The sequence below is a fragment of the Chroicocephalus ridibundus genome, chromosome 1 (genome assembly GCF_963924245.1).
Source record: "Chroicocephalus ridibundus chromosome 1, bChrRid1.1, whole genome shotgun sequence".
NCBI classification, from domain to species: Eukaryota; Metazoa; Chordata; class Aves; order Charadriiformes; family Laridae; genus Chroicocephalus; species Chroicocephalus ridibundus.
Window position 1 is genome coordinate 183,722,937 of NC_086284.1, and position 19,341 is coordinate 183,742,277.

Below are 19,341 nucleotides of genomic sequence, written 5' to 3' on the forward strand. Positions count from 1 at the left end.
AAAAGGTGGAAAATAGGAGGATGTGGCTTCAGTTATCATGTAAAAACAGCTACTTCACGTATCTTGTCAAAGACAAGATCAGGTTTAACAAGATATATAACTAATCCTGGGGAGAAAAATACCATGCATATTATTTCATGCTTTTAGTCACAAGACTTATTGCTCCAAGGGTTTTCTCATTCACAGATGATCTGCAAAAGATTTTCCCGCAAATTAAAAAAACCAGCTTCTAAAACCCAAGAAAAGAGAATGTAAGATTTAAAAAAAAAATGTAACTAGTATTGTTTTAACACAATTAGGGGATTGCTGGATCCTGGCTCCCCTAGCGGAGCAATCCTAGGCTGGGTGTTGCAAGCCACTCGTGTTTAAAAAGCTGTTTTCACTTCCTGGTGTCTTTCCCATAATTCCTCCTCTGGGGCTGAAGTTTCCTTCAGGAATGAAAACAGTGGTTGAAAATGGAGTGACCCTTTCACGACCTATATTCTCACTGGTTGTGACGCCCCTTTGGCAGAGGTACCAGAAAGCTGAGCGCCCGTATTCCAGAAGATCAAGTAACAGCATTCTCAAATTGCATTAAGTAGTCTCTTGAATCTAATTAAAAAACATAATCTTTCCTTTCTGAGGATCTTCAAAATAAAATATAGACAAACTATTATTTGCAGTTTATCATTCACAAAAGACTAAAGCTTACAGTTCATTCAAGAGTGATCTGCCTTGTCTAAACAAAATGAAAAACGAGCTCAAGCTTCTAGGACATAACAGGGGAAAAACATGCACGTGTCATCGTTACACTTTAAGCATATGATGGTGCAAAGCTTTAGATGGAGTACATAAAGTGCATACAAACTGCTTAAATAGCCAAGAAAATAATTAGAATTTAAAAGATTTTTAAATGTCAGCTATTAAGGTGCTCAAATAAATGAAAATGCAATTACCTCTCTCAAATGAATTTTTAATATCATTGACTTCCACCTGGGAACCAGACACTCTAAAAATTCCTTGATGCTGAAGACCTGCAGCAAAGATGGGAGACAGTGGTGAGAAATGAATCTAGTTTTTAAAACACTTTTAATCTCTACTTTAAAAACAAAGCTGTGGTGGTAAATGCATTAAGCAAAAGATACACAAAAAAGTCTGGGCAATAACGAAATGATGTGACATGTTTCAGAGCTTACCATATAAATTGATAAATCTGATACAGCTTTCCACAATGAGAGGAATGACTTGTCCTGAATCCTGGAAAACAAGAGCAGAAAGAGTGAACTGCAGACCAGAAAGAGGAAACCTCCCTACTCTGGATTGAATGTGAAAATACATTTTCTTGGTCAATCCAGATGGACGTACAGTGCTGGCAAAAAAACACATAAGAAAACATATGGTTTCTAACAGAGCTCTCTTCCCATTTAGGGAGGGAGGAAAGAAATAGGTGAAGAGAAAAGATTATGGTTCTTCATTAAAATAATTGAATTGGGAAATTCAGAGACTTCATTCTCTACCTCTACCACTGTATCTGGCTAACACTGTATGTGACATCTAAGCTCATGCATGTGTTTTAGATTTTTGAAGCAAAATGAGTTAAAGCAGTGAATTTGCCTTTTAAAATGTTTATTATTAAGAATAATGACTCATTTTGAAGATGACCTCTCTGCATCCATTTAACTTACCTTTTTTTTCCTGGTAGAAAAAATCCTACATGGACCTAATTACACAGGACCTAACTCCTTGAGGTGCGCTTTTTTTTTTGTGGTAAAAAATGTTGGTCACGAACAGTTGACAAGGCCTCTTCTGGACCTCCTGGACTATCAGAAAAGTTCATGTAGAAGAGCCACCAAATGACATTGCATGGGGTATACCACGTGTCTCCCCTCCTGATCTGAACACTCCTCCGTGTTCTGCTGATTGGCGTGTCCTAACATAGGGTAGATGGTGGCTTGGCGTGTTGTTTCAGGCTGCACTAACTTGCCGGTAATAGACTGGGTGGTGAACTGCAGCCGCTTTGAGCTGAGCACGTGGTTCAGCTGCCTCTTCTGAAGGCACAAAGGTATTGGGAAAGGGAGGTCACAGCCTACACCTCCCCACTTGCAACTGGCAGAGCTCAGGAATCAAAGCTCCTGGTCTCAGCCATGATACAGCAGCAGGTCTATAGCTGTATCTTCAGTTAAGTAGAGGTGTTTTACTAAAGGAGACAAAAATGCTTGTGATGGTAGGGGGAGAAGATGACTATACACTAATTTTCAGAGAGTTATTTGTCTTTTTCTTTTAAGCTGCTGATTTCCAAAAGAACTGTCACAGTCCTCCGTCTGTGTGTTTCTAAAAAATAGATGTTTCACCCCAAGCACATTAATGACTACAAGTCATCGTATAACTATTAAAGACACAAATCGTATGATTAAAAATTATTTAGAAAAGTTGGTGCTTATGCTGGAAAAAATGCTGTTTCATAAATAATAGGTACCTTTGAAATTCTTGTCTTGGAAGCTATAATTTTTCTTTCCAAATGAATTTCAAATATGTAAGCGCTCAGAGAAGTGACTAATTCACTTGAAAGTTTAATATAAAACCAGTCTGTATTGCAAAACCATGAATTCAAAAGCACCCTGTAACTCAGAATACACATTTCCTCTTACAAACTAGTCCTACATTTTCATGCTAAATTACACTAATGGGAAGTTTATGAATTAAGCCCAAGTAGAAGAAAAGCCAACTACTAAAAAAAGTCTGAAAAATAACACACAGTGAAGCAATGAAACAATGCACTTCCTGAGATAACCTAACCCCTGATCTTCTGTGCGCTCCATGTTGTTTTAGTGGGGCTTACAAAAGACTGTACCACAAATTATGCTATTTAAATTGCGACTTGTTTGTCTTTTAATTTAAAACTAGCAAAGACTGGCTAGCCAAGAATCAGTAATGACTGGGTGAGCATTTTCTGTTTTGAGTTGTGTCATGATTCAGTAACAGCTGAATAAAAAAATCCCCATGGAACAGGTCAGCTGCTAAAACCAGGAATACCATCATCTTCATCAACACTGAGCAGCCTGGCCCTCCAAAAAAGCAGAGTATTAGAAAACATGCACAACATGCACCCGTATCTCCTGTTAGTACACCGGTTCATGCAAAGAATATAAAGCCTCCGAAAAGACAGTGTTTGCAGTAAGAAATTACAAAAAAATAAATTACTTTCATACCTGGTTTTGGAGAATCTGTCCAGAACCATGCACAACTTTGTAGTTAAGTAATTCCCTGAAATAATCTAAACTAACAGCTTTGGATTTTGGATCTAATGACAGGGAAGTAATTTGAAGTAACCATCTGTGTTGGTGAAATGTCAAGAACAGTGACCCTACCGCTGCTGTGAATTTAATCTGATGTGTGTAGTCAGTGAATGTATGTTTGGGACTAATTATCACTTCTTATGATGCAAAAATGTAACGAGAAGCAATTTGGTGCAATACTGTATTTCACTAGCCGTAACCCTTTTGTGCCTGCCAAAATGACTCACCCCTATCAGGAATGATATAGTCTTTGGGCAGCGATGCTTTCCTAGGTCAGCTCCCACATTGGCAAATCTGTCATAATGCTACAGCTTTCTTTTCCTCTTTGCTTTTGAAAGACAAACTATCTAGGAATCTCCACTTGCAAGTAAGCCCTGTCACCCACACTGCCATGTAGTGCAACCCTGTTCTCTGTGAGGGGAAATAATGGGGTACCACTTCTCCTGATTTGTTCTCTGCTTCTCTAATCCAGGGGCTTTTTGTTGTGGGAGTTTCTGCTTCTTTGCGTACTTTCATCCTTGAGCAAGAAACTGTTCATGATATTCACCTCTTGCATCCTGTGATGATTCCCTGAAAGTCTTTGCACCTCACAGCACCGACTGCGTAATAATAATAATAATAGTTTTCCCTATAGTTGTACTGAGGGTTGCTGAAAGCTCCATTCATAGACAGCTAAACTGGTATGGTGCCACTGAGCACAGAATTTGTTCTGCAAAATATTCTGCCGCTAGCCATATTGCACAGGAAGAAAAAAAATAAATCCCTCTAACATTCAAACCCAGTTCCCAGAGCTTGCAGTCAGGAATTTCGTTCACTGTGTTTATAAATGTATTGTTACATATTTTTTGAAGTTTTCTTTCCTTTAGCTCTGTCAGCTAGTGTCCAGAGGCACTAATTAACTGTGATGAGCAGATGCTTCTTAATGAATAAGGGAATACCCATCATTTAAGACTACGATCACTCCAGAGTTGTGCTCTGGTTCAGTTTTGCCTGCCGTACTCATACACTTATTTCTTAATGCAAACTTCTCCCTCCGGGTCTTTGAAAGAACTAGTTTTGAGCCAGGTGTGAATGCAACCCGAGAGCGAGGCAGAGATGGTTCTCTTGTCACCAGAACTATACCTGATGTCTCGTGTGAGAGTTCCTTCGGCCTCGGCTAGAAGCATTATTAGAAATAAAAGTACAAGAAAGAAGAAGATAGTAAATACAGCAAAGACACAAGATCCAGAATAGCGGTGATCACAATTTCACACAATATAATAAATTCCTAAAGTCATAGGAAATCAAAAGCTGGATATCAAACCCAGGGCAATGCTGCTTCTCCACAGACTTTGAATACTGAATGTAACGAAAATGGCAAACAGGAAATTGTGGTAAGTCGTGGGATGCACTACATCCTATCTTCTACATGATGCTACGTTTCCTAACAAAACCAGGCTGACAATACTGCCCCTACTTGATTAACAAAATCGTAAGGACGTTAACATGAGAAATGAATCCCCCTCTTTCCCTCTGACTTCAGGAAGTATTATATTGACCAACCGGGAAAGAAAAGAGCCCCAGGAAAGACTTAAACATAATGATCTGCCTCAGCTCACGTGAGGTGGTGACCATTATCATTAGAAGTGTCGAGATCAGCCACTGGGGTGGCTGGTGCCAGTACCTTGATGAATGACTCCAAATCACCATTAAACAACTTAGCACTATACTGTGATCGGGGTCTGGGCTTCCTGTGTTTCTGGGGCTTAGGGGGAAGATTTGGAGGCCTAAGGGAAGGGAATATGATTACTGAGCAAGGTAGAATTAAGTCACACAATAAAACGAAATGTCTGTAAGCTCACAGCAAAACAACAGAACATTGTAAGGGGAGACATAAACACAGTACTTAGCAAATAAAGAGGTTCCATCAAATGTAACTGTAACATAGCGACTAAAGAGTGGAGAACTCCCCCATTAAAAATGCATTACTTATGGATAAATATTGACATTCTTTATGAATCCCTGCTTTGCAGTTTTACCATATACATTTATTCCAAACACTGCACAATTGGAATGGCCTTTTTTTGTTGCGGTCATGCATGAAATGTGCAGCAACCACTGGAATTCATCCTGCCAGCCGTGGCAGAACACAGGCCACTTGAAGCACCTCTTATCAAGCAGAAAAGTTGCTTCATGCTGGAGAAGTTTCAAATGCAAATTAAAGCTGCTCAGCAGACTCCTAAGATGCTTCAAAACCAAACCGTTTGCATTTTCAACTAGAGCCAGGAAGATTAAACAGCTTTAGCCTTCCACATCCAACCATCAACATCTTCATACAGGAAAAGAAACACCTTGCAAATTAGCTAAAGGAATTAAAAGAATAACATCATCTTGAAACAAATAAACAAAAGCAGCATAAAGCACAAAAAGAAAAGGAAGAACACACAAAACTTTGGTCTGCAAAACGTTTACCTAGTATGTTACACATGTGATGACTACAACTGAAAGAGATTACAGGAAACAAATATTGTTCTCTAGGTCACAATTTTGTAAATGTCAGGGCATTTTGTGTGCCAACAGCTTCCCTAATTCCCCTGCACCAGCAGTCCAGTGTTTCTAGGGGTTTTTCCGGAATTAGCAAAAAATCAAATGTTTTTGGGTAAACAGTGAGGAACAATAATGCATCGAACATTAAGTGGTGGAATTTTGATCTGTTTGGGTACTACCTGCTACTATAAACTCATCTTTAAAGATATCCTCTTTCCTTCTACAAGTTAACTTTGACCTTGAAGAACATTTCCATTTGCATGTCTTAAGAGTCTGGAAACTTAACCTTGGGGCAAGAGGCAGGTCCCAGCTGGTGCTGGGGAACTGGTGCCAAGGACGGGACTGGCAGGCCCTGCTCCCTCAGTTTCCTTCTCTAAGTGACCAGCTGTGAGAAGACAGGATGTGAGACAGCTTCAGGCTGGTCCCCCACTTTACTAAGGTAAAATCATTGTTTAAATCCATCATCTTCTTTCAGCTGCTTACAGAGGAGGGAATTTAGGATGATGTGAGCCTGATGAGTCACCTGCTTTAGAGTCAAGAAATAACATTTTTCTCATTAGACATAAGCTTGCTGACTTCCATGCATTTCAGAGTTAAAGGCATAGGTCTCAAAATTAAGGTCAGCAATTGGGAAGAATGCACTGGTTTGTTACTACTTTTCAATTGGGGTCATTGTAAGGAAAGAAGGTGAATAAGTCCAGCACTGCAGAGCTATAATGGACCATGGAGTGGTGGGAGAAAGGGAGCTCTGAGTCTGTACAGATGTCCCCAGGAATATGGAGACCAGGCATAAGAAATTATACAAAACCAAGCGGGCCAGCAAAAAGCGGAGCCAGAGCTGGATCCAAACTTCTTAGCTGGGAGGGCGAGACTGGTTTTTTATGGTGGGTTTTTTTTTTCCAATCCAAAGATGAGGGGTGGTGGCAAGGCCATTCCTGTCTAGGAAGCAACAAGGAGAAAGAGAAGGCACTGATCAAGGATGTATTGCATGGAAAGGGAAGGGAAGAGTGAGACCAGGAAAGCTGGGCTGGATGTTCCTGCTGTCACCAGGAGGGGAAGGGTGGTGCCGTAGCAGTGATACACACAAGTGGCAGCTGCAAATCCAAACAGTTGCCATTGCTCCCCACAGACGGATAGCCTGGGGGCTGCAGCGTGCTTGTCTGTGTTTGAGTCTGGAGGCAGCTCGCAGGTGTGGCATTACACAACTGAAAAAGTATGTGCTGCACAAAGCAGGGAGATCTAAAACGGAATCCCTTCTCTTCTGTGCCTATATAGACCCATTTAAGTATCAAACACATGGATGCTGAGGGATGCAGGTATTCCTGTGCAGAGCTAGGTTATCATAGATGCAGCCTATCCCCTAAATTAATCTGGTTCTGTATCTGGTTCTTCTGAACCGTGTATCCGGACCCAGTGAATTACAAACCATGAGAGGCAAGATATCTCTAGCAACCGAAAAAGATTTCTTTTCTAGTACCTCAAAAGCCCCTGCAACTTCCAAATCTGATGTGTGATTCACAAATACTTTTAAGGATCTCCCAGCTTGTCCCACCCTTGACACTGGCCTAAGTGGCTCACAAGAATGAGGAAGATGAACACTCTTGGTCCCTTACCCATCAGCATGCAGAAGGAGAAAAGCTGAATGTTAAAGCACGCAGGGTCTGTACATAATTTACTTAACAGCAGCAACAACAATGTTATATACCCTTATGAACTTGTTCCAAAATTTGTAATTTCTAAGATTTTATTACATTTGTACCTCTAAATCAAGTAAAATAAAAATATCTTACCTTGTTGTCATGTATTCAGCCCTGTGACCTGGAAAAGTTCAATAAACAGGAAACCATCATTTGTAGGTTTTAAGTAGATTTTTTTAAATCTAAATTATAGTTGGCAACTTACTTTTAACCCTAACTTTCATGTTAACAGCAAAAGATAAACACACAACAAAGAGGGCAGTGCAGTTACCTACCATCTCCACAGTTACATTTACAATACAAACACAACCCATGTTATGGAACAACTTTTAAGAAGCCGGCTCACAGACTGAAGAGTCACTTGATACTGTAAATAATTTGAAGTAAAACTCCAAACAACATCAATTGTTTGTGCTCATGTTTTTTAGTGGCCAAGTCAGAATGGAAATAGAGCTGTGCCAAGACTAGATTACATCTCCTCTTGTGCCTAAACCTGTTCTGTGCTGAAAATACAGAGCTCTAGACACCAGTGGCTTGCTATTGAAAGAGACTCCTTCCTCTCTTTTGTCTGTGTATTGCAGGGGAAAAATACAACGCTACCACTGGGAAACATCAGGAAGAACTGCAGAGAACTGTAAAGAAGAAAATACCGTATTCCAGAAAAGTTCCTGCAGAACAACAGATGAATAAGTTAGGCATGTGCATCGTTTCAACACAATAATGAAAAGCAAAATAATGAACCAGTAGGAAGGTCACGGATGATAAATTGCAACCAGCCTAGTTTTCCCAAAGGGACATTGTGCCCTATTAATTTATTAGAATTCTTTGAACGTGTCAGTAAAATACTGTATAAAGGAGAATCAGTCGAATTAATTTACTTAGACTTTCAAAGGGCCCTGATAAGTTTCTTCACAAGACGGACTAAAGCAACTAAACAGCCATGGATTGAGTGGCAAAATATTCTCATTGATCAAAAACTAATGAAGAAAAGGGAAACTGAGTGGAATTAAATGGTCTTCATTAAATGTCTTCATGACAAAGTGTAAGAGTCGTTTACTCAAGCCTTCCCATTAGGACCATTTACGTAATATATAATACATTTATTAATGTCTTGCGGAGATCACAGCAGCTAAGGAGGCAGAATATTGTGCAGATGACTGAAATACTTTTGTATCAAATCCTGACAAAACTGTGAAGCCCTTCAGAGGGGTTTAACCATGTTAAGGAACAAGACACACAACGGCAAATGAAATTCAGTATTGGTAGGTTAAAGTAAGATATTAGGGAAGAAAGAATTAAACATCTATGCAGCTAACAGAACAACACACAATCACACTGACTCTGAAAATCACCCTAAGCATCACTTGGGCTAGGTCTAAGTACATCGCTCAATTTGAAAGTGACACCAAAGAGGCCTGTCAGACTGCAGAAAGAATGAAAAAGTGATATGCAAAACATAATATTATGTGTCAATGTCCAAGTGCACCTGAAATACTGCACAGTACTGAAAATACTAATCTAAAACTATACTTTGCAGTACCAGAAGAGTGGGGATCCACAGAAGATGGCACAAAGAATAACCTCTGGGAAAAATCTCTGGCATTAATAAGACATGTAAAGACTGTTGGCATCTATTTTAGAGAGGTGAAAAACAGGGATGAAAGAAGAGTGTGTAAAATAACCTATGACAGAAAAAGGGTAAGCCAGGGACTTCCCCCTGCTCCTGTAACTAGGGAAAATTCACTGAGGCTAACAATCCCAATAATAAATGCTAGTAAAACAAAAGATGTTACAAATCTGAGCCTGGGGGATTTTAAACACATCTCTGATATTTAACAGATTAGGGCAAAAACTATCTGGGACACAGGGGCAATTTATTTTACAACTGCTTATTCTCTTCCTTGCATTTCCCTTTGCTTTGTTCATTTGTTCATTAAATAGATGAGCCTTGGGTCAGAATTAATATGAGTATCAGTGTGCTTCCTATGTTTAGTATCAATTTCATTTTGAGTATTTCTCATTTACTTTTCCAAATTTGTAGATGCAGACTCAGCATAGAGCACTTAATCTATCTCCCTTGTGCAGATCATGAATATTTATTGGGTGCGGGGGGAAACATAGTGGCAAAGGATAAAGAAAAGGCTGAGATACTTAATGCCTTCTTTGCCTCAGTCTTTAACAGTAAGACCAGTTGTTGACCGGCTACGCAGACCCCTGAGCTGGATGACAGGGATGGGGAGCAGAATGAAGTCCCCCTAATCCAAGGGGAAATGGTTAGCGACCTGCTACACCACTTAGATGCACACAAGTCTATGGGGCCGGATAGGATCCACCCAAGGGTACTGAGAGAGCTGGTGGAAGTGCTCACCAAGCCATTTTCCATCATTTATCAGCAGTCCTGGCTAACCGGGGAAGTCACAGCTGGCTGGAAATTAGCAAATGTGATGCCCATCCATAAGAAAGGCTGGAAAGAGGATCTAGGAACTACATGCCTGTCAGTCTGACTTTGGTGCTGGGGAAGGTTATGGAGCAGATCATGCGGCGTGTATGGGACAACCAGGTGATCAGGCCCAGTCAGCATGGGTTTATGAAAGGCAGGTCCTGCTTGACTAACCTGATCTCCTTCTGTGACATGGTAACCCACTTAGTGGATGAGAGAAAGGCCGTGGATTTTGTTTACCTGGACTTTAGTAAAGCCTCTGACACCGTTTCTCACAGCATTCTGCTGGAGAAACTGGCTGCTCATGGCTTGGATGGGCGTACACTTTGCTGGGTAAAATACTACCTGGATGTCTGGGCCCAAAGAGTTAAATCCAGTTGGCAGGCGGTCACAAGTGGTGTTCCCCGGGGCTCAGTTTTGGGGCCAGTTCTGTTTAACATCTTTTTCGATGATCTGGACGAGGGGATTGAGCATACCCTCAGTAAATTTGCAGATGACACCAAGTTGGGCAGGAGTGTTGATCTGCCTGAGGCAAGGAAGGCTCTACAGAGGGATCTGGACAGGCTGGATTGATGGGCTGAGGCCAATGGTGTGAGGTTCAACAAGGCCAAGTGCCGGGTCCTGCACTTGGGTCACAACAACCCCATGCAGCGCTACAGGCTTGGGGAAGAGTGGCTGGAAAGCTACCTGGCAGAAAAGGACCTGGGGATATTGGTTGACAGCTGGCTGAATATGGGCCAGCAGTGTGCCCAGGTGGCCAAGAAGGCCAACAGCATCTTGGCTTGTATCAGAAATAGTGTGGCCAGCAGGAGCAGGGAAGTGATTATCCCCCTGTACTTGGCACTGGTGAGGCCCCACCTCAAGTACTGTGTCCAGTTTGGGCCCCTCACTACAATTCAGACATTGAGGTGCTGAAGCATGTCCAGAGAAGGGCAACAAAGCTGGTGAGGGGTCTGGAGAACAAGTCTTAGGAGGAGTGGCTGAGGGTGCTGGGGTTGTTTAGCCTGGAGAAAAGGAGGCTGCAGGGAGACCTTATCACACTCTACAACTACCTGAAAGGAGGCTGTAGCAAGGTGGGGGTCGGTCTCTTCTCCCAAGTAACAAGCAATAGGAGAAGAGGAAATGGCCTCAAGTTGTGCCAGGGGAGGTTTAGATTGGATATTAGGAAATTTCTTCATGGAAAGGGTTGTGAAGCATTGGAAGAGGCTGCCCAGGGAAGTGGTGGAGTCCCCATCCCTGGAGCTATTTAAAAGATGTGTAGGTGTAGTGCTGAGGGACATGGTTTAATGGTGGACTTGGCAGTGCTAGGTTAATGGTTGGACTTGATGATCTTAAGGGTCTTTTTCAACCTAAATGATTCTATGATTCTATATATCTGCTGTGTCCATAAACAGCAACAGACTGCAGTAGGTAAGTGATGAACTAGAACAGAAGCCAAATGCTGTCAACGTTGTGGACATCAGACTAGAATCTGGATTTATTCAGCCTACATCCTTACACTGTACAAGTCTGAATAAAAGCAAGAAAGGGTGCCAAAGGAAAACCAACCTGCAGTTCGGACAATCCTCTCCCTCTCCCCCCATTCTCCCCTGCATTACTTAATACAGCACCCTGTGTTATGTCTGCTGTCTCGCTGACATGAAAGTTTCCAGGAAAGACAGTTTGAATCGAGCAGGGGAGAAGTTCACTTCTAACAAATTCATTTCTGTACTAGCTGCAGCAATAATGTTCATAATTCTACTGTAATTCTATTCTTCCAATCATCTCCATTCAAGGAACGTACAGAATCCAGGTTCTCCTTCCCAGGTATGTGCATTTTAATGCAGGACACACCTCAATAGAACGGGGTATTTGAACCTTTTAACCTGTAAGAATGATGGCTTTTGCTCCAAATATCAGCTTTGAATGTAAACGTGTGTGTTTGGGGTACTATTTGTATATGCTATGCTATGCCATGATGATGTGACAACAACTGTGTGCAAAACCAGTATTGGGAACACAGATTAACTATGTGGGGTTACAGCTGGTGGGTCGAAGGGAACTGTTCAAACACAACGGTTCAAGCATGCCTGAGCATGGCAGAATGGCCCAGAGCTTGACAGCAATTTATCACTTAGGTCACCCTGCTAAGCAGTTTTTTCTTTGGATTTCCTTTCATACAGTTCTTTCCTTATTTGTTCCCAACGTGCATTAGGCAACAGATTCTGTTTTATCTTTCTCCCTTCAGTAAACTATCGTGCATTTTACTGGGCTTCCAAATAACAGTCACTTTATTTTTCCAAATACATTTTCTGTGAGCCTTTGGAGAAAAAATTTCCTCTTTTTTGACTAACATCAGATGCACATTGTTTTGTGTGAATAAACTGCTCAACACACACATTAAAAAAAATCCCATTAAATGAAAATATCCATGAAAAAGAACATAATGTAGTTAGTTTTCTAGAAACAGTTACCATCTTCTACAGTCCAGCCTTGCAAGAAAACACAGTTTATTTCCTACCTCTAATCTCAGTCACTCCCTGGACAGGGGCTTTGTTTTGGTCATAGCCACTGAACTGTTAATAGCTCTATGGGCACCTCCACAACTGAACTGGTGGATCTGGGCTTTTGTATTAAAAACAAGATCTGATTAACAACAGATTTTTGGCAGTAAAAAGAAAATAAATTGACATATCCTTTAGAGACACTCTTTAGAGAAGAAGTTTCCTTTCTTGAGTCTGAACTTTGAATTACAGTCTTTAACTTGCAGGAGAGGATTTTTACTTTTTGCAGTGCAATTCACTTCCTCTCAAGTCTGTAACACTCTGTGCGGCTAGTCCTCAAGGCTTGCCATGTGATTCTCCTTCTCCCTTTGGTCCACGAGGAAGTGCCTTTTGGGAGAGCTGGTAAGAGGTGGGCTGGAATTGTGCTTAGTGTCTGATTCATTACTGCCCTCATTCAGTTTTACTTCATTTGATCACAGACATCTGCTGATTTGGTTTATCTTTTAACAATTGTGGAGAGTGTTCAGGACAATGGATAATACTCTGCTATCATCATTTCTAGTGCAATAATGTTTTTTGTAATGCAATAGTTTTAAATGCAATAATGATAATGAATAGGAATAGGGCTATTCATTAAGTTTTTATTCATTCCAGTTCACAACACGCAAATACTTTGTAGAAACCCAACATTAAATTAAGTCTGTAAGAGTCTCACTACTGACAATAGTGAGGTCAGCACTTCACCTTTTACCTTTCATAAATGCTCCCTTGAATTGTTAGGCTGGAAGAAGGACGTTCGTGTCCATGTGTCAGAAATGTTGCACTAGTGAGTCCACTGTATGTAAGAGATGCATCCTGCATAATTTTGTATGCTTAAAAAACCTATCACTTTCCACTGACTCTTAAAAAAAAAACCCAAGTCAACAGAAATCATTGGGAAGTAGAAACAGTACACTTGTCACAGCTCTTAAATCTCACTGCACTGACTGTGTCAGCTCTCCTCTCAGACACGAGATTTTTCACTCAACAGTTCCATTTCCAAATACAGTCACTTGTCTAAATGTCTGCACCGTGGAAATAAGTATCTACTAAAGAAATAAAATCAATTTATAGTGCCTAGTCTTAGCACTGCTGGTAAAATTCAAATCTGTTCTTACTGGACAATTAAGCTTTAAGTTTTGTAATTTTTTTCTTGCATACCTTTGACATTTCAGTGGGTTCATTGTATAGTCTGGAATCACTTTTCAGTTTATTGTGTGATATTTACCTTCTCCGAGTGTCCTTTGTAGCAAGTCATGTTTTGCTTGAAGTTTTGTAATGAGATTGCTACCTTCCAGATATTCTCTGAATTTCTGTAGAGATGCAGATCAATCTATTACTATGTATGTAACATAAATTCCAGAACTTCCACATAACGTTTACTTCAGGTGTTTGGTCTGTAACATGTGAATGAGGAAGCAATCAACATACCATGAAATAGAATTGCTCCGTTTCCTGCTGGTTAGCTCTTCTTTTTGCAATGCTAGGCTTACTCAGGTAAGTCTCAGAGACTGTTGACTTCACAGACTCCGTTGAGCGACTGTGCTGGAAACACTCTGACACATCATAGTCTTCAATGGTCACCATATCTTGTATTGTCTGCAGGGTAGCCTCTGTTGTTTTCTTAACCTGGTGTTAAAAAGCACCAAATGGGAAGACAAATACATACCAGAACAGCTTAGAAAGGAAGCTAATTACTCAAAATAATTCTCCGGCATGCTCCCCCAAACAAACTGGTGCGTGAATGTGAAAAATTAGATGTACTGTAACAGATACCTATGTAACAGAAGAATGACACAATTGGGACTCCTGTCTAGTTCCCTGCTTTACAGAGTACAGTCCACAAACATGGATGTACTCTTGTGTTGACTGTATAGCACTCTCAAGCATTTGTTTCCTGAAATTAGGATCGAAATGTCACGTGATTTGATTATGGTCCCCAGTCTGGGACAACAGGCAATAGAGATGACACGTTGCTCTGAAGGGTCAGCTCTCCCACATGGGGTCAACATGTTAGATTGAACGTGTACATCCAAGGATCTGGCTGCCAGAACAACGTGTTCTTCCAAGATTACAACCTGCGACACTGTTCTGTGGAGGGCTATGGTGTGGAGGACAGTGATTTTTAGACTGCAGAAGTGGAATACACAGCTGGAGGAGGGGGCTGGAGAAAGAACAATTTACATTAGCCTCACAGCACTTCCTATGAGCTACGCAGAGCACAGTTGCTCATAGTGTAAACCAGGCCATGGAGGCAGTGGAACAGGGGATGCAGTCTTTCCGCAATGCAATAAAGTAACTGGCAGAATTCACAAGGATGTGATTTACCTCCCAGTTCTGCTTCAGAAGAGTCTCTAGGAGAGAGACTGAATCAGGCACACTTCTACACACATCTCCAGTGTAGGCAAATACCCTCTTTGTGCCTGCCAACATGATTTCTCCCCCAATGCCCTTGCACTTCACTTTACTGAAAGAAATAATCTTTCTCCTTCCTTTTGTCTTTGTTACCTTGAGATACTTTCTGAAGTGGGATTTTTTAAAGACTACCGTACATGTCTCATGGACATTAATACTTTGTTCTAAGCATTCAGCACACAACATAGAATAAGAAAAACTGTAATCCTGAAAACTTACCAAAAAACTACACCAAGACATTAAATTATCCCTATGTTTTAGTTTAGGAACAGATTCTCATTTAAACTGAGGGCCTTTAACACTGCCTTAAATTGGATAAAAGTGCAATTTACAATGATTGGAAGGCCTCTCTCTGTTGCCAGAGCAAAGGAAAGAGAACAGAATAGCTTTTCTGTATTTTAAAAAAAAATGCATGTTATTTTACTAGGTGAGCTATTCCCATCACAAGCATTCAGTACTCCTGTTTATAAATAGCTGTAGCTGAGAGCACAAGAGATTTTGACTCAGCTACCACAAAAGACAGTCCAAAGTCCTCTGTAATTCAGAAGTAGTAATTTGGGGACTAGACAGAGGGTGGTCACAGAAAACAACTGTACTCAGTGGCTTTCTGCCACAAAACTTTAAAAATAAGTGCTCTATCAAGTTTTCACTGAAGCATCTGCAAAACACAGAACTCAGTAATGTGGATGTATGGACAGGTAAAAGACGAAGTTTCCAAACCTCTATAAAGCAGACAAGGACGTACCTTAGTGTATTTGCCAGTGTTTGATTTTTAAAATTAAAACAGCTTATACAGATTGAAGCCATTTCAGGGTCACTTACATTCTTTTGACAAAGTAGAAAACACTGCACCTTCCTGAAAATGGTGTTCAACGCATAGCCCAGGTAGACACAGATCTTACCTCCTCATTTTCGATTTTGAGTGTGGCCAATCGTGACTGTAGTTGCTGATACCTAAGCATAAGCTCTGCTTGCACAGGTTGCTGGGCAGTGACCTGACAAACCTAACAAAGAATCAAAAAGAGCTGTAAGATGCGAGGAAGAAAAAACCCAGTCAATAGTCTTTGGTTGCTCTCCTTAAAACTAGGTGAATTCCTACCAAAGCCATTAAAACTTAATAAAGCAGACAACGAAATGTGTCCGTCTAAACCGAAAGTATTTATGTGTTACGGAGGTGTGGAACTACATACCACACCTTATGACTCCAGAGCTCAGCCTTGTTGTATGGCTACTTTGTGTTGCTTCTCTATCACACAGAAATGCAAACCCTGGAGTTACCTTCAAATAACGATGTACACGGGTCATTCTGCATTCTGCTTTGTTACTGGTCTTTGGTGTAGCAGAACAGGGCACAGCTGGGGTACCCAGTATGCTTGAAATCTCCAGATGATAAAATGGGCAAGGAAGAAGGTGAAAAGGCTGCATTTCAGGACGCGTAATTTGGAGCAGCTCTGCAGCTGCTCTCAAATAGCACCCGCAAGCTCTGCTATGGGTGAGGCTGGTAGTGAAGACATAAAGCCACTACTTTCACTGGTGGTGGGCTGAGCACAGGTTGGCCAACAAATCCACAGCAACGTCATTACGAGTAATACAGAATATAATAACACACAACAGTTTTTACTTGCGAACTCTTGAAGAAGCTCAGAACAGCGCTGCCGGTTTTGCAAAATGTTACTGCTGATGCACTTGCTTTTGGGTAGCAATAACAGCTTTTACCAAGCTCTTTGTAAAAGGGGATAAATTCTCTATCTTGGTATATAGAAACAGAAGCAGTCACTGTGGGGATACTTGTCAGTATACAGACCTCATCACCCATGTGAGACTGGAACTCAAATTTCATTGGTGGACAAAAAGCGGTGGGGTACATTTCCATGAATCTCTGCTTGTCACTTCGTGGCTCCAAGCTGTCAACTGCATTTTCAATGATGTCTAAGCCCTCATGCCTGGAAGTTTCAAGGTTATACTCTGCAGAAAGGTATGTTCTTAGGGCTCTGTTCAGACTAGCGTGGTATCCAAGATCACAACACTAAAAACACAATAAAGGTAAAAGAAAAAAAAAATTAAAAAGGAGGAACATCATTCCAATATCCCAAGCCACAAATTATCACTAAAAATTTCTGTCCTGAAATTCCTCTGTCTTCAAAGTGTTTTACAAAATACCTTGTAAATTAAAATATAATACTGGGGTCAAGACAATAAGTATTTAGTACCCTCATTCTACTGCAAAGATTAAAGGATAGCTTTAGAAGACAGATCAAGTGTGCAAGTATAGCAACATGTTTGCATTTCTTTATCAGATACAGATATGTAGTCACTGTATTTACATAGAAAAGGTCTGGGACTCCACACACAAGTGGGCTTTTCAGTATTATTGTCATATGTAAGCCTTGAATCATCTTTTTAAACCCACTTGACATAACTCTACCATCTAAGTCAATGCCAGCACCAAACTGAAAATGGAGCAACTCCTGCTCACCATGTCTGTGCCCAAACAAAAAACCCCACAATTGTCTGTAGCATTAGTGACCCATCCAAGATGCTTTTTGATGCAACACAAATGGTTTAACGTCCTTTCCCCTGATAGTGAAAACATATTTACTGTACACATCTTATTTCCCATGCTCAGACAGAGCCAGCAATGTACATCATGTAACTAAATGCAGAAAGTCGTAATTTATGTCTTTCTTTCTAGGGGTGCAAATAACACTGGAATGTAATTGAAATGTAATTGGTAGAACATAAAGTTGCGTTTGTTCTTGAATTTTAAACATCCTCAGTTTGCATTATTCATGATTGGTTAATATTTTAGAGGAACAGCTGAATATATTTTTCAAATGTCACAGCAGTAAGCATATCAAGTGATTGTTTCCTTAATTTTTTCCCCACGTTACACAGTAAACAATATCCTCAGCTTCTGCTCAGTGAGCCTGCATGTAATGGTAGATGTATTGCAAACCTCTCTGTCACCCCAATAGTGGCACATCAGTCCTGCTAACGGTTGCATACAAAACAATGTTCTTTATTCAAATAGGAGAGATTTGTCCCAGTCAGAGGCCAATGCCTGGCTCGGGCAGACAGGGAGCACGGTGCTTTGGGGCATCCCTCAGCCACCCACCCTGGGAGCCCACCCGCAGTTTAAAGTCATCCTTCCCTGCAGGACACAAGTTAAGCGATGCAGTTGGGTAAAGAAGCAATTTGAATTTAGTCCACTGTAGACTACGTTTACATGCACACCTCCCTCACGGCTATTACAAACCCCATGGACTTATGGGATCATGTTCCCCTCCCTTTCCTCTTACTTACTTGAAAAAGGAGAGAAAAAGAGAGAGGAGACAGACAGTCAGTCATATATTTGGACACACTGCATGGGAAAGAGTTTTCAACCTATTTGCCATACCTAAACCTGTGTGTAGAAGAGAAAGAAACCCCTCACCTTGCCTTAGGTGCACTAATGACTAGTGATGAAACTTCCCTCTGAAATTTGACAAGAGAGGGCTGTTTTATTCACAACAGAACTTCCAGAAAGACTAAGCTTTCAGTCTTAGCGAGCACTGCAGGTAATTTCTGCAGATGGGACAGTGCCTATCCAAAAAACCAGTTGTTGAACCATTTAAAGAAAACGGAAAAAAGATGTCATGTTCAATAAAACACACACAGGTCAACCTTTCTCTTTTGCACTTATAGAATGGAAATTTGTGTTAGACTTACTAAAACAGCCACTCAACTTTTATACTGAAGCACATCCATATTTCAAAGACCTCCAACCTAAAAAGTATTGTTTCTAAAAGGAAAAGTCTCTTGGTGTTTTCCTCTTGTTCTGTGTCAAATCAGATCTCATATTTAATTCACTATCTTGGATGAAAAAGACAGACTAAAAGTGCTGATAAGAAAGTGGATCAGGACAGCTGTTTTATTTCATGTGCATTAGTTTCAGAGAGGCCTCACGGAAGATTAAACTGAGAGGAAATGAGAAATAGAGGGCAACGCCAGGTTTAGCATGGCCAACTATCCATGTGTTATAAAACTACAGGCATCTCAAGCCTGAATTTTGGCTCTAGAGGATTAATCTGAGTATTAATAGAAAGCTTATTGATTTACTATTAGAGCTGTGCGGGCTTCTGATGCCACTTTTTTGCAAGTTGGAATATAAGATTGCAGCCTTGATGCCGTGACAGTACCAAGAACTTCATTGTTTAACCCTTAAATCTACTCAGTAACTATCACCATGGTCATCTTTTGCAGATGATGACAGCTGAACAGGGTACCAAATATGGCCTCTCAGCCAAGAAAAAGGATTCTTCAAGTGAAGCAGAATATCCTGCCAGACTAAGGGATTTTCTTGCAATGCCAATGCCAGCAGAGCAAACAAGAACTAAATCCGGAACCTGAACTAATGCCTTATCACCAGTAGCTCTTTGAATGGAATTTAAAATGCCTGAATTTGGAATTTTACTTCAACAATTTAA

At 40.7% G+C, this 19,341-nt stretch overlaps 1 protein-coding gene across 3 annotated transcripts in view; it reads right to left on the reverse strand.

Moving 5' to 3' along the window:
• The window catches only part of SRGAP1 (SLIT-ROBO Rho GTPase activating protein 1), a 149,324-nt gene that overhangs the window by 29,148 nt on the left and 100,835 nt on the right, over nucleotides 1–19,341 (reverse strand). The window contains exons 7-14 of one of the 3 annotated variants that reach the window (XM_063323055.1): nucleotides 16,680–16,901; nucleotides 15,778–15,879; nucleotides 13,892–14,089; nucleotides 13,689–13,773; nucleotides 7,592–7,619; nucleotides 4,398–4,431; nucleotides 1,176–1,236; nucleotides 936–1,013 (exon numbers count right to left, since the gene is read on the reverse strand). In XM_063323055.1, coding sequence (XP_063179125.1) covers nucleotides 936–1,013; nucleotides 1,176–1,236; nucleotides 4,398–4,431; nucleotides 7,592–7,619; nucleotides 13,689–13,773; nucleotides 13,892–14,089; nucleotides 15,778–15,879; nucleotides 16,680–16,901 — 808 coding nt within the window. The other 2 variants (XM_063323054.1, XM_063323056.1) reach the window with 2 other exon arrangements.